Below are 16236 nucleotides of genomic sequence, written 5' to 3'. Positions count from 1 at the left end.
TTTGGCATTTTTTTGTAGGGCATGTGTGTGTTTGAGCACACGTGCATGCCATGTTAGTCTTTCTGTAGCAACAGAAAAGAGCAAAAGTCCAGAGACACCTTTAACAAAACATGTGGCAGGGTATGAGCTTTTGTGAGTCACTGCTGACTTTTTCTGCCACAAATTTTGTTAGTCTTTAAGGTGCGACTGAACTCTTGCTCTTTTCTATTGCTACTTCCCACAGTTGTCATGATGATAAAAATGGAGAAGAGAGGAACACTGTAAGCTGCTTTGGGTTCCCATTGGGGGGAAAGACAGATATAAATAAAGTAAATAATACATTAATTTTTTTTTAAAAAAAATGTTGGTTTATGTGATTAGAGCAGTCAACCACTTCCAATATAGAGAAGGAACAGAGTAATTGGCCTCTGGATGAAACTGCCTGTAGCATTTAGGCACCAGTCTGTGTTCTGAGCTGGCTTCATTCCAGTCAGGAAGTCATTTCAGAAAAGGGACTCATGAAGAAATACAACAGGTAGCCTGCTCTTACTTGAACACATAATAAAAGCAAACTTGTAAGAACAACAAGAATGACCATAAAGGCCTCCAGTTTTAACAAATACATGGCAGGTTGGTCACATGTTGGGGAATTATCAAGATCAGGTACAGACCTGACCACACGGTAGAAGGCTTCTTCAGCCTTTTCATGTAACCAGTCTGCAAAACACTCAGCAAAAGTTGCCCCCAGAAATGCCCCCAAACATTTCCCCTCTGCTCTACACAAGCTGATTATAATACGCATGACACCTCTGCATCCTTTACAAGTATTTTTACAACACTGTCCCACCTTCTGACTAGGCTAAAAGATCTCAGATTTCTACCTGATTAAGAGAGCTTTGACTCTCAGAAGCTCACACCCTGAAACTCTTTTTTTTTTTGTAGTGTGAGTGTGCGTGCGTGTGTACGCATGTGCATGCCTGGACGTCATGGCAACTTCTGGTGACCCCTACTAGGGCATGGAGGACATTCAAAGCTGTTTGATACAGCCTGCCTCTGCCTCCCAGTCCTGGTATTCCAAGGAGCTCTCCCATCCAAGTACTTGCCACGGTTGGCCCTACTTAGCTTCCGGGATCTGACAAGATCAGTCTTGTATGGGCTATCCAGGTCAGGGCCACCCTGAAACTCTTGTTGGTCTCTAAGGCACTGCTGGATTCAAATCTAACTGCTCTACTGCAGATCAACATGGCTACCCTCTGAAACGCTCTTTGAGATTCTCACTTGGGGGCAGCAACTAATAGCTTCCCTGCCCTTTTAAAGTGGGGAGACAAAAAACAACACGTCGCATCTCATCCTCTCCTCCATTCTGGGTCTCCAGTGGCCTAGATTTTAGAGAGCAAATAGCTGGTGTGAAAGGGACAAAGATGTTATGAAAAACAGCAGGAGTCACAGCAAACCGACAGGAAATCTTCTATTTGCTATCTCTGGAAACAGATAATCACCCAGAAATAAGCAGGAAGAGTCATCGTGGCTTCATTATTATAGACCAGCAAAAAAAATATATACGCAACCAGCATCCTCGATTTGCCATGCCCCAATTGTACAAGCATGACTGAAAACAAGACCAGGTGGCTACACAACCATCCTTATGAAAAGAAAAGCACCACTCTGAAGGACTATATTTATACAAGCAGATCATTTTCTCCCCCCCAAATCAACCATAATTTCAAACAATCTGACATGTTGCTTTATACGTCCCCATTCTGACTTTTATTATTAACTAGCAAGCTGCCAGTTGTTATGACAGGCAGAGTCTGTCATTACTTGTCGACAGCAGGGACCCCTACATGGGAAGAGCAATACACCCAGCCCCATTCCCAGAGAAGGCAGAGCTGTACACCACCAGGGGTGATGGGCTGCTCTGCCTTGACTTGTCATGCTGCTCTCAGTTGCAGAACATTTTTTATTGTAAGAATTAATGCTATTTAGATTTATAAAGGGATGGCTGTGAAGGCAGAGGTGAAAGCTGGACACCAGACAATCGAGCCAGTTTCTATCTGCATAGCCCCACCCCTTCATCTGCATAGCCCCACTATGAGTTTCATCTGGTGGTCATGGTCAAGTATAGGGAACTGGCTTTTACACAGATCCCCCCCCCCCCCCAAGAACAGCTCGCTCACCTCGGTAACATTCATAACCTTGATTGCTGCTAGCTGCCCCGTTTTCACATGGCGACCCTAGGAAAGTGACAAAACGGCATAGGTAAATAAGCACATAATGCAAGCATAATTACACAGAGTAATGACCTGTGCAAACCACTGAATCAACTCAGTCATTTCAAAAGGTGTAGTCATTATAGGCTGGGTTTTTAAGCTGTTCAGCTGAACGAAAACAATTTGCACGGTACCCGATAGCAGCAAATCAATATTAAACCACTAGGGTGAGGATAGTCAGTGAAGTGGATAGCAGTAATGGATAGCAGGAAGGTAGATCACCCCCAAATCGCTTTTATATTCTGTCTTGACAGTGCCAGAATGTATTCAGTATGGTGCAAACCCTTTGCAGTGAAGTAGTAACAGGACTGCCAACCAGCCAGTGTTTTATAGGTTGGACAAATAATATTATGTTCCATCAGGCACAGGTTTTGGAGCACAGTTTATAGCTCAGTGGCAAAGCACTAGTTTTATATGTAGAAGTTCCTGGCATCTGTGGGGTTTTTTTAAAAAAAATTATTTCCAACAGCTGGTCTGGGAAAGATCCCTCTCTGCAACCTTGGAGAGCCATTGCGAGTCACAGCAAACAATACTGAGCTAAATTTATTTAATAAATTTATTTAATAATCGATACCCTGCTTTTCTGACTATTTAAAGCAGCTAGATGGACCAAGAATCAGATTCAATATAAGACAGCTATGTTTGTTCAGGTAACTAGGGGTCTGAAAAGCCAATAAACTCCAAATTCTGCCAAGCTCCATTTATGATTCAGCAGACACATCTGCAGATTTACCATTTTACCATTGCAGTAGGCGAAGATTCCGTTTCAGACCAAACTAAATCCATTTCCCTGTATGCAAGCTGCTGTGGTAGGAGAGGGTGGCAAGGTAAAAGACCTTCTGAGGGGTTTGCGTGAAGGCTAGAATTTGTCCTTCAGAAGTCAACAAACAACGGAGGGACTCCTGTGGAACATTATTTTTGAGTCTGTGTACTCATTTTGAAAACTCAGTGACTGTGTGGGGTCCTCCTTGGTATATTGTTTTGAGACTGTTGTTTTCTATTTATACTGTATGAATGTATGCCCACTGTTGTAGGCTGTTCATTTCATTATAATAGAACTTTATATACACCAGTTAAGAGTGTTTGTTTGTGCACAATAGTTTGTATTGTTGTATTTGTGGTAGGAGAGGGTGGCAAGGTAAAAGACCTTCTGAGGACTCATGACTGACAAAGTGCTCTCTGCCTCAACATTCACACTTTGTAGAACCCAAGGAGGTCAGAGGCAACGTGAGGGGAAGTCTGCATCCCTCCTCTTCCAATTGAAGGGGGGGGGGAGTCTTCTTTTACATCAGTCTTCCCTATCCACATAAATCCTCTAATTTTAGTTTAGCACCACAAATATACATGATGCTCGCTTTCATATACACAAACACCCATCAGTGTTGCTGACTGCAGATCCTGTCTGCTACACTGGACAGACATTTGTTCTTGGTTTGCATCCAACTGACGTCACCCATCTCGACTCTGCTTCCTTTAACAGTTCTTGTTCCTTTGTGCAAGGCCATTGTTTGCAAATGTTTCCAGGCTTTGAAAGCGTTACATTATAGCATGAAGCCCTTCCAGACTAGCTGGCACCCTAATTTAACTTCCAATTTTTGCCTAGAATAAAATGCTCTGGTGGTTTTCTCTGGTCAATAAACCAACTGGACAAGTTTAAGAGGACACATTTGCACACGTTGATTTATGTTAAAATGCATGGAGAATGGAGCGTTATCTGTTAGCTACCAACCGGGCTATGTTAATGAGAAAAAAAGCTGTAAACAGCTAGGTTGGTACAGCATGCACAATCCAAAAGGAGAACAATATCCACAGAAGACATTTTATTAGGACCATCCAATCTCTTGTGTTAATTTGATTGTTCCTGATAAAAGGTATTGCATGGTTTTTATTTTATGTTGACAAGAGTAACAGGAAAAATACTGAGAAATTACTCATGAGTAATGTACTATTTAAAATATTTATATATAGGTTTATGGCTAACTTTAATGGGGCAGAAGGAAACTTCAAAGAGTTAATATACTTTTTTTTTAAAACACCCTTGAAATGGCCAATTTTTCAAGGATTACTCTATCTGAAACCAGAGCAAATGATTTACATCACCCGTCTGGGCCGGAAAAATCCATCACTCTGTGGCAGTTAATTAGCAGGGACTTCTTCACCGTAAAGAATCCAAAAGAGTCCTTGATGGGTTTATATCGTTCTGATTAAGGCTCATCCCTTTTGTGTTAATCACTTTGTAGGGGAGCTTCGTGGAAGAAAGCTGATATTGTAAACCCTCAGTGGCAAGTTCCCCCTGTTTTGTTTGCTGGATTTGGGTTACTGTAACTTAGAAGATGCACATTTTCCTTTGGGGAATTTTGAGCACCATCCTTGACACAACGGAGTATCTAAGCACAATTCCAGACTACCTTGCAGAATCTATTTCTCCCCCTTTCTCCATCTTCTTTGGTTCTAGCAGCAAGCCATCATTTGCAAAGCCAGCTACTCTTTAAGGACAAAAATCTTTAAACTGGGTTCCTCCCCTTCAGGACTCAAGAGCCAACAGCAGGACCTAAATCTGGAACCAGAGAATCAAGCGAAAGATTTGACCTGTACACCACCATTAAACTATGGCCAAACCACAGAATTATGGCAGGAGTAGCAAGACCAGCAAAGGACTCTCTCAACAAACTTGCACCTTGCAGGCTGTAAGCAGGCATTTATTAATCTGTTCAAGACATTTTTAACCCACTTTTCTCGAACAAGGACCTGAAGCAAGCTGACAGTGATATTTTTAAAAAGCTATCCATTACAGATGTTAAAAGCAGGACCACAGGAAGCATTTACCAAATTCTGACAGCCGACATTAAAAACCCTAGTAAATTATTCCGACTTCGGGTGTTTCCTAAAAATCAAGAAAAGAAGATGCATTCCTGGTACTTCTGGGAAGGCTATTCTGCATTATGGAAGCCACCAAAGAAAAAGGCTGAGATGGGAAAGCCATCATTTTTACAAGCCTGCTGAAGGGACACAAAGAGGGCATTGATTGGTTTGTACTGGGGAAGATGGTCAGACCAGGTAAGGTCTAACTCCTGTAATAAGCATCAAGCCTAGGTTGGTCTTGTAGTATGAGCAAAAGGGGACTCTGTTTCTGCTGTATGGCTACAGATCTACCTGCCTCTTACTTTGCTTTTTCATCTCTACTTCACCTCACTGAATATATCCACACTGTGCCATCCTCCTACATTTCAGCAATGGCTTTATAGCATGAGGAGAAGGAGGAGATTGGATTTATACCACACCCTTCACTACCCAAAGGAGTCTCAGAGTGGCTTACAATCTCCTTTCCCTTCCCCTCCCCACAACTGACACCTTGTGAGGTAGTTGGGGCTGAGAGAGCTCTCCCATAACTGCGCTTGAGCAGAACAGCTCTGAGATAGTTTGTGTCTGGAATTGTGGCAGCAGGTGTATGTTGAGGTGTGGGGAATCAAATCTGGTTCTCCCAGATAAGAGTCTCCGCACTTAACCACTACACCAAACTGACTCTCCTGGGTGGCCAATCTCCAGGTAGTTCTTCCAGAATTCCAACTGATCTCCTGTCTACAGAGATCAGTCCTCTTGGAAGAAAAGGCAGCTGGACTCTATAGCACCAGTTCCCTGTTGATCTCCCTCTGTTCACCAAACTCCTCCCTCCCCAGATACTGTCCCCAGAACTCCAAGAATTTCTGAAGTTTGGGTTGGCAACCACAATTGCAAGAAAATATTTAGGTATTTATACCCTGCTTTCCGCTGCAATGGAGTCCCAAGATGGCTTATACAGCATTTGTTTTTTGCATTCTCTTTTTTAAATTAAACTTTTTAAAATGATATACAAGTGCAGTCAAATATTCACAAAATCTTAAGCCTTTAAATTACCCCTCCCCCCAGACCTATAATAACACATCTATACCATTATCCTAGGATCGGATTCAGACAGGCGAAGTTCAAGAGGCAGATACAACAAGACGTTATGATCAAAATAAAAAGCAGCAAAATAAACTCCCTACATAGAGAATACATACCGACGAGTTCAAAGTTCAAAAGTGTTCAGCTTATAGAATGCATGGAATGCACAGGAAAGGGGGAAACAAACAAACAAAAATATACACAATAAAGTAGTATTGAGAGCCAATAAATGTGTGGACTATTATCTGGGAGAAAAGGGTTTGATTCCCCACTCCTCCACTTGCAGCTGCTGGAATGGCCTTGGGTTAGCCATAGCTATCGCAGGAGTTGTCCTTGAAAGAGCAGCTTCTGGGAGAGCTCTCTCAGCCCCACCCAGCTCACAGGGTATCTGTTGTGGGGGAGGAAGATAAAGGAGATTGTGAGCCGCTCTGAGACTCTGAGATTCAGAGTGCAGGGTGGGATATAAATCCAATAATCATCATCATCATCTTTGTCGTCTTCTCATAACAACATTGCAAGGCAGGTGATGTTGAGAGACCAAGTGGCCCCAGGTCACCCAACAAGCTCCCATGGCAAAGTGGGGATTTAAACCTGGGTCCCTAGTCTGGCATTCTAGCCAATACACCACAGTTGTGCTGATTTCGATGCTTATCGAGGGGGAGGGAAATAAGCAAGCTGGCCCACCGCACCCCGCCAACACATGAGGTTGTAAGCATAGCATTAACGAGTATAGCGTTTATTCCTGTTACTGGGAATGCTGCTTCTCTGAACACAGGGAAAGAATCTGCATGCATACTTTTTGCATGTATGTAAATGCCAAGCTCATGACCTCAGGAGTCCCAATGCGCTAACTCACTCTCCCCTTCTACATGTGCTGAAAAATCCACATGTGCTGTGTGAAGAAGACTAGAGACAGACTGGTTTCCATTTCAACCCGTCTGCTCAACAATACCCTGAAGTGCGCTAAGCCCCAAATCAAGATGGATGGTAAGGAGGCACACCTCTGCTGACCTGGAAAGGCCCAAGAGCCAGACTCCTAATATTTATCCTAGACCTGTCAATCACCCAGACCTTGCCTATTTCTTGAAGAAAGCTGTGCACTAGGGTTGCCAGCCTCCAGGTGGGGCAAACAAGGGGAAAACACGGTGGGATTGATATCCTGGAGAAAACCATGCAATAAAGATTATTTCTACTCAGATAACTGCTCAAAATACTCTTATTCCATATTCCATACTAACATCTGTGCAATTCATTCAACAGCTTGTTAGCAATAATAACATACTTAGAGTACAACTGATAACATACATATACAAAGACATGAACTGTTAAAGTCCAAGAGTCCACAAGAAAGATGCAACAAATTTCTTCTATATGATTACTCAAAACAGTGCTGGTAATTCCTTCAACAATGCAACAATGAGAATTGCAATGCCACTGTAAGAAACTGACTACTGCGTTTGTATTCATTGAGCATTGATTCCAGATATTGAACGAATAATTGTGTCAGACGAAGGACGTGACTGAAACATGCTGAGATTTTCCTAGGCATCGTGTCACTTTACAGTTACTTCAATTTTGCATTGTTGAAGGAATTACCAGCACTGTTTTGAGTACTCATCCTACAGAAGAAATTTGTTTCATATTTCTTGTGGACTCTTGGACTTTGTTTATTTCTTTGTATATGTATGCTACCAATTGTACTCTAAGTATGTTATTATTGCTAACAAGCTGTTGAATTAATTGCACAGATGTTAGTATGTTGCAATATGGAATAATAGTATTTTGAGCAGTTATCTGAGTAGAAATAATCTTTATTGCACGGTTTTTTCCAGGATTCCAGCCTCCAGGTAGGGCTTTGAGATCTCCCACTTTTGCAACTGATCTCCAGCTGACAGAGAATGGTAGACTCTATGGCACTGTACCATGATAAGGCCCCTCCCCAAACCCTGCCCTCTCCAGGTTCCACCCCCAAAGTCTCCAGGCATTTTCCAACATAGACCTGGCAACCTTACTATGCACTGCGAGCACATATACATTTACCAGCCTAGGTTGCTGCAGGAGGCAATCAGGGATTCTGCTTCAACCTATGCCCTGCAGTCCTTGACTATGCTCCTGACAGGAGCTGCGTCAAGTCCAGGCCCTAGGCCAGCATGAAGCCACTTCCTGTCTTTTCTGATGAAATCTTAGGCCTGGTTCACACAAGTAGGAGAATGAGACTGTTGACTGGATTGTACCACTTCAGACTGCAAGCGGATTATTACAGAATGTCCCCCAATGATCTGCTTGCATACAGAAAATTGGTTGGTTTTCCATCAGTATCAGTGGCATGACATGTTTTCCCCTGTCTCAAGTTTTCTTCATATAGTGAGGGGAAAAGGACAGGTGCTGGTTTTTGATTGTGCGAAGCCTTTCAAGGCACAAGAATTTGCTGGGCCAACCAAAAAGATGGGCTAGATCTTTGCTTCCTGCTATCCTACATTTTTGTTTGCATAGTGGTGCTTCTTTTTCATTATTTCAAAGCAGGAATCCATCATTTGCATCCTGAAGTAGTACAGTCCCGTTCTATCCTCCCAGCAATCTACTATCTCATTCCCTTCTCCCTGTGAACCAGGCCTTAGACTGCAAACCTAAACATATTTTCCTGGGAGTAAGCCTCATGGAATACATGGAACTTACCACTGAGCAGACCTACTTAAGCATGCTCCCTTACAGTGCAATCCTAGGAAGAAGTAAGTTCCATGATATTCCATGAGGCTTGCTCCCAGAAAAGCATTCTTAGAGAGCCGGTTTGGTGTAGTGGTTAAGTGCACAGACTTTTATCAGGGAGAACCAGGTTTGATTCCCCACTCCTCCACTTGCACCTGCTGGAATGGCCTTGGGTCAGCCATAGCTTTCACAGGAGTTGTCCTTGAAAGGGCAGCGGCTGTAAGAGCTCTCTATGCCCCACCCACCTCGCAGGGTAGGGGAGTGGGAGGAAGATAAAGGAGATTGTGACCGCTCTGAGGTTCTGAGATTCAGAGTATAGGGAGGGATATAAATCTTATTACTTGGTATGCCTACAGGTCAACTCATGGGACCGTGCTGCAGAAAGGGGAAGACAGAATTTTTGTTTGGTTTTGTTTTTGTGTCAAGAGTTATAAATCTTTGTGTAAAGAGTTATAATTCACCATGGGATGAAATGTTCACATATTCAAACACAAAAAGTTGAAGGGACGTGAAAATGCTGTGTGGAAGTGAACATTAATGCAAACAAAGAAACAAACAAAAGAAAAAAGAATCTTACCACCAAATTTGAGTACATATTAAGAATGCCACATCACTGTAACAGAACACAGAAAGGAATTTTCCCCTTAGGATTTTGGTTCCCCCACTTCACGTGAGCCAGTACAAATGACCACAACTGAAGACAGAAAAGGACAACTTGTACTATAAAACTTAATACGCCCCTTGGTGACACTTTCCCCTCCAGCAACAGGCTGAGGAATGGACACACTTGTTTTACATTACGCAAAGGAGTTCATACCCAAGAAGTGAAATCACAGAATGAGCTGCTGCTACTACAAGGTCTGGCAACATGCCTCCCCTAATGATCAATGAGTTATTACGCTTCTCCAACAACACCCAAATATATATTCCCCTGGATTCCTGGAAAAGGCATCTTTACACACAGGGGATCATAAATTGTGCATTTCGATTGAGACGAAACAATCTACTTTGTTCCTTAATATTTTCTTCTTTTAAAATCAGAATTTCGCTGTTCAGAAGACACAGGATGAGATTTACAGTACAAGCCACATACTTCAATGCACTCAAAAGGATATAACTCTGCTTAGGATTGCACTGTTGAAGGCAGGTAACCCAGGTGTGAGGTGCCTGGCGGGGGGGTGGAGGTGAGAGACACTAAGCTCACAGGGTGCCTATTATAGGTCGTGGACTCAACTATTCACTCAACAGCTGAAATAAATCGCATGAACAGGTCAGCTTCACCTGTAGACCTGTCAACACACCGGTGTGGGGGCCAATGTTTTGATTTTAATTCAACATTTACAACGCCGGTGCCCATTCTTCTAACAATGTACCTTTAAATGATTAGGCTGTGATAAAAATAATCCAACATCATGTGATCAATAAGAAATTACAAATTAGTTTTTATCGTCTTATATAGGGCATGCACAAATACGACATTTATGAACCATAGCACACAAGTTGGTCTATGGGGATAAACCACATCAAGGCACTCTTCCTCCAGAATACCATTTGGACTCGGCCAGCCATTAGAAGAACCCAGTGAAAACATTTAATTTAGTTCCCAAATATGGAACTCTTTATACATGCAAACAGGAGGGGCTGCCAAATCTTGGAGTGGGGCCACAAAGTCAAGGGATCACATCCATGAAGTAAAGACCATATGCCCAGGGACAGAGAGGTGGGAAAGCAACTCAAAATGCTTTATCTATGGCAGGGGTGGCCAAACTTGCTTAATGTAAGAGTCACACAGAAAAAGCACCAGATGTTTGAGAGCCACAAGATGGGAGGGTGGAAAGAAAGCAACTTTAAATGCATTCTCCAAGCTTCTTGGCTGGCAGAAATGATCTAAAGAGAAAAATGCCTTCCCCAAGCCAGCCAATGGGACAGTGAGGACTTCGAGAGTCATACAATATGCATGAAAGAGCCACAGTTTGGCCACCCCTGATCTAAGGTGTACACTGATTCCATCCCACCAAATAATATATTTGAATTGTTTTCCAAAATGTTAAATATTGAATAATAATATGCTGTATGTGTAAACTACAGGGTGACCACTTGTTTGAATTATATCCCCTAAACTTGCTTCAAATCCTTTCCCAAAAGAATCTATTAGACTAACAAAAAGACCTGACTAGTTTTCCATAAACCAGGACTCCTAAGGCACCTTGAAGAGTTAATAGAATCTCCTTTTTCAGATGTCAGTTTTCCAGATTAAGTTGGGGGTAAATACACACTTTGCATGCAGAAGGCCTCCAAGTTCAGGCACTGGAATCTCTAAGTAAATGGATCTCTGGTAGTAGGACTGGGAAAAAGTAGTCCCCTGTACAAGCACCGAGCATTACTGACCCAGGGGGTGATGTCACATGACAATGTTTTCTTGGCAGACTTTTTGTTATGGGGTGGTTTGCCTTCCCCAGTCATCTACATGTTACCCCCAACAACCTGGGTAATCATTTTACTGACCTTGGAAGGACAGAAGGCTGAGTCAACCTCAAGCCAGCTACCTGAACCCAGCTTCTGACAGAATCAAACTCAAGTCATGAGCAGAGCTTGCACTACAGTACTGCAGCTTACCACTCTGCTCCATGGGGCTGATCTATAGTTAACACCCTGAAATCCACTTCCGGTCATAGCATAGACAGTGGCTTGATTCAGTACACCTTCCTATGCTGCAGTTCTATCAACAAAGTTATATGACAGTAAAAGGTAAAGGTAGTCCCCTGTGCAAGCACCAGTCATTTCCGACTCTGGGGTGACGTTGCTTTCACAACGTTTTCACGGCAGACTTTACGGGGTGGTTTGCCATTGCCTTCCCCAGTCATCTACACTTTTCCCCCCAGCAAGCTGGGTACTCATTTTACTGACCTCAGAAGGATGGAAGGCCACATTAAAATTAGTTGGACTTCCTTTGTGGATAGCACATCATTGAAGCTCCCTGGCCATCTGGTTTGGAAAAGCTTCCAAACAGCAAATCTGATGGCAGTTTTTAAAAAATCTCCTTCTTACCTGCTAGATAATGCAAAGGGGCGGGGGATGGGGTGCTTTTTATAGTGATGCTACATTCTCATTCTCCACCTCCTTCTGGATGAGGAGACTTCAGGGTGAAAGAAAGGCAGGAAAAGGCAGCCAACAGCTGCAAGGCTTAGAGAAGCTACTTTTGAGGCACAAAACACTTTACCTGTCAGTGTATATAAAAACAGAAGGCACGCCACAGCAAATTCTTGTGCCTTGAAAGGCTTCACACAGTCAAAAACCAGCACCTGTCTTTTCCCCCTCATTATATGAAGAAAATTTGAGACAGAGGAAAACATGTCATGAGGCCACAGATACTGATGGAAAACCAACCAGTTGGGAATCTCACGTACTTCTCACGTATTTCTTTGCATAACTCTTCTACCTACTTGGAAAGAGGGATTGTTTTTAAAGTACCTGTATGAGAAACACAACACAGCACACACACACACACACATGGAAAGGAGAAAAGGCTACATAGCCTAGAGCAGAACAAAGTGCTGGATGGTCTTAAGAAAGGCAGGAAAGAGACTTGCCTAGGAACGAATGGTTTGGCTGCAGTTCTGAACTTGTCACACAGCAGTGGCTTGGCACAGAGACCAGACTGTGGAGGAAGGACACAGTTTCAGCAGCTACTGCAGCTCCAGTTCTGCATGCAGCCCCAGGCATATGGAATGTGCAGGACTGTGCTCCTTGACTTCCTTATGAGATTTGAGCAGCCCAGCTCTGTGTAGGATTGTAGCCGGTGTGTCCTGAGGCACATCCATATATTTCCTCCCATTGTGGAGGTGGAAATGATGTCCTTCATAGCCTCCGAACAATTCACAGATGAAAAGAGGGATGTGTTTGTAGGGCCCCAGAACCACCACCACTACTCCACAACATTATTCAAGACAGCTGGTATAGGATCAGTTTCATCTGCTGCACTCTGTGCTGGTTTACTCTACAAATAATGTGTCTTCCTATTGATTTAAAGACAGGAGGGCAGGGGTTTTTTTTTAGTTTAAAGATATGCTAGAAAACACATTTGCCCTACAATCTGCCATTCAACCACTACAGGGCATGAAACAGCAGGCTGTGTCCTGCATTGCCACACATGACCATGACACGTATGATTAATCCATGCACCCAGTATTTTCTAGAGAGGTCGGAGAAGGAGCTGAATCCTGATGAATGAAAATGCTAGCACCACTCCCCAAACAGTCCCATCACAAGGCATCCCAAGAAGGCAAAGCCATTTACAAAATAGAGAGCATGATATACCAGTGACATGGTGAAAATCTGGCCTGGCCTTGGTGAATGGAGATATCTGGCAGACAAAAAGCCTGTTGTTTAAGCCTTCTCCAAAAATGAAGTGTAGAAATATGCAGAGGAAAGGCCAAGGAAGAATGTTTTAAATGAAATCCAAAATCTGCACATCTATTTATATTTTGCAGCTGAGAGGACTGCTATCTTGAACAGTTTATCAGCACAACCAGCTACAATCCTGTTTTTAAAAGAAGGTTGTTGTTTTGAAAATGTGGGAAGGATGAGCTTTGGTGGATGAGTGCATCCAACAAAATTGATGCCATGCCTACTTTTGACAGTTACACAGGGGCAGGCTTTTTGGTGCTTCAGGCAAAAAATCCAACTGGCAGTCCCACCCACCCCCATAGACACTAATTAACATGATGTACAATCCACCCAAAATTTCTCCTGGGCAAGCTCCACTGAAATGGGCAGGAGGTGAAGAGGGATGTGCCAGTCACAAGAGTGCATAGGACGCTGCTTGCGTGTTTGCAGATTTCCAGCAGCTATTCTTCATCTCTCCAAGGCTCCCAACAGAAAGCAGAATGGTCAAAATGGCAATGACAAGTTAAAAAGAACTATCAGCAATTGCAACAAACTCAAAAGCGGCAGCAACACAATGTCCACTTGGTAACCAGTTCTGCATCTTCTCCAAACCCCCCAAAACATAACAACTTTGATGCTTGGAAAGAGAGAGAGTGAGAGAAACATTCACTAGGAGAAGCCACTCATTCGTGTTACTGTTGTTGTGGCTGCTGGTTAATGGTCCAGAATGATCAACTGGTGTTTCCTCCAGGGGAGTACATAGTTAGAAAAAGGCCCCCTGATGACTCTGTTCAAGTATTCATTAGCACTGGGAAGAACTGAGGGGCAGGCAGAGGTATGTGTTTACAACAGCAGGGCTGAGCTGGGAATAGACACAGAGAGAAGCAGGCATTACTCTCTAAGTCAGGGGGCCAAATCAAGCCCTCAGAGAGCTCCTATCAGTCTCCCAAGCAACTGGCTGTCATCTGCTTCTTTCTCCCCCTCTCTTGTTTCCGTCTGCATCACAGCTTGCTTTGCCAGGCTTGCTCAATCGCACGGGAGCTACAGAGCAGAACTTTTGTTTTTTCCATTGGCTGAGGTCAGTCTGTTTGGGAGGAAGGGTGGGGAGGGAGAGCTTGCTTTGTCAGGCTCACTCAATCGCACAGCAGAGCTACTGATCCTCTCTTCCTTCTATTGGAGGAGGCTCCTCCCCCTCCTGGTCCCCTGGGGAAGGAAGGAAAGGGCCAAAGCTTCCTTTGCCCAGTTCCCTGGATCCCATGGGAGAGATACAAAAAAGCACCTTTAAAATCAACAAGTGCTTTAAGCATGTTTTAAGTTTTTTTTAAAAAATCCTTAATTGGGTTTGTCTGTGTCCTTTATATAGTTTATATCTCTGCACCTGGCATTACATTTTATAACACACAAGGCCCATCCCGACAAGGTCTCATTTATGTCAGATGGCCCTCATAACAAATGGGTTTGACATCCCTGTTCTAAGCCTTCAGCACTCCATCTTTCAAAGGGATCCATCCCAGGCAGAACTGTCCCTGGAAACCCTCACTGCTCCAGAAAGCTTGGAGCATGAAACAATATCAAGCAAGAACATCCCTGCTTATTAGCCTTAGTAAAGGGCAAACCCCAACCTCCTGGAAAAATGACAGAGACAATGGCCATTATTTAGCCTGTGCAACATGGACTACTGTGTGCCACGAGTACTCATGCTAATTTGGCTGTCTGGAGAAAATTACCCCACCCAGACTCTTGCAAGCAAGGAAGAGGTGGCAACTAGCTCTTCCTTGAGGCTTCTCTCAAATTGAAGCTCCCCGCCCCCTCCACTCAACTGGATAGGGAAAAGAGATGTAATTGGGGGTAACCAGGGGTGACATACATCTTCAGAAGGACCCTTGAGAAAAGACAGTGAGAAGCAGAGTCAGAACTGTGTTTCCTTCTGTAAAGTTATTCCCAGTTGCTTACGCGCTCTCATCTGTTCCATACAAAAAAAAATATGGAAATTTCTGTTGCACCATACCAGCCAATGCAGACCTGCATGGAGGAAAGGAAAGTGCAAACAGGAAACAAGGGGGTGGGAATACAACTGCCCCACCTTTTCAAACCCTGTTGTTCCAAGGTCAAGGGCAGGGCTTTCCCTGATTAGCTTGGGGTCCCTTTAGGGTTGCCAATCCCTAGCTGGGGGCAGGGGATCTCCCAGTTTGGAGGCCCTCCCCCTGCTTCAGGGTTATCAGAAAGCGGGGTGGGGGGGAGTTTGAATGTCCACTGGGCTCTCTAGGATACTCTATGGAGACTAGTCCCTATAGGGTATAATGGAGAATTGATCAATGGGTATCTGGGGCCCTGCGCAGGGCTGTTTTTTGAGGTAGAGGCACCAAATTTTCAGCATAGCATCTGGTGCCTCTCCACAAGTTTCAAAAAAGATTGGACCAGGGGGTCCAACTCTATGAGCCCCCAAAGAAGGGATTACCAATGAATGGAAGGCATTTAAAAGGTGTGTGGTCCCTTTACTGTGATGACTAGAACTCCCTTCAGACTCCTGGCCCTACCTCCCGAAGTCTCCTGGCTCCACCCCCAAAGTCCCCAGATATTTCTTGAGTCAGACCTAGCAACCCTAGGCCTTCTGCTGCCCGCAGCAGTGGCCTGTACTGGATCAAGCTAGTCCTTGTATGGGCATACTACAAAAAAAGATACCAGCTGAACACAAACACACAGAAAGCCTACCTACCCCCAGGCTTGCAATTTCCTGGAGCTTTGGGGGCAGAGCCTCAGGAGGGCATAGTTTGGAGAGGGGAGGGACCTCAGCTGGGTATAACGCCAGACAGCCTATCCTCCAAAGCAGCCTTTCCCCCCAGGGGAACAGACTTATGCAGCCTGGAGATCAGTTGAAATTCTGGGAGATGTCCAGGCCTCACCCTAATGCAACCCTAATGTATGAGTAAAAATTAGTGTTTGGAAGGAGAAATCAGTGGCAATTAAGGCT

At 43.9% G+C, this 16236-nt stretch overlaps 1 protein-coding gene across 1 annotated transcript in view; it reads right to left on the bottom strand.

The window, feature by feature from the left end:
* NRK (Nik related kinase) overlaps positions 1–16236 on the bottom strand; it is a 121811-nt gene that overhangs the window by 84964 nt on the left and 20611 nt on the right. Inside the window, exon 3 of the mRNA XM_060249208.1 lies at positions 2157–2213. Coding sequence (XP_060105191.1) covers positions 2157–2213 — 57 coding nt within the window. The remainder of the gene's footprint in view (positions 1–2156; positions 2214–16236) is intronic.

This window comes from Heteronotia binoei, chromosome 11 (assembly GCF_032191835.1).
Source record: "Heteronotia binoei isolate CCM8104 ecotype False Entrance Well chromosome 11, APGP_CSIRO_Hbin_v1, whole genome shotgun sequence".
Lineage (NCBI taxonomy): Eukaryota > Metazoa > Chordata > Lepidosauria > Squamata > Gekkonidae > Heteronotia > Heteronotia binoei.
The sequence above is the reverse complement of the archived record's forward strand: the minus strand, read 5'-3'. Positions and strand labels throughout refer to the sequence as shown.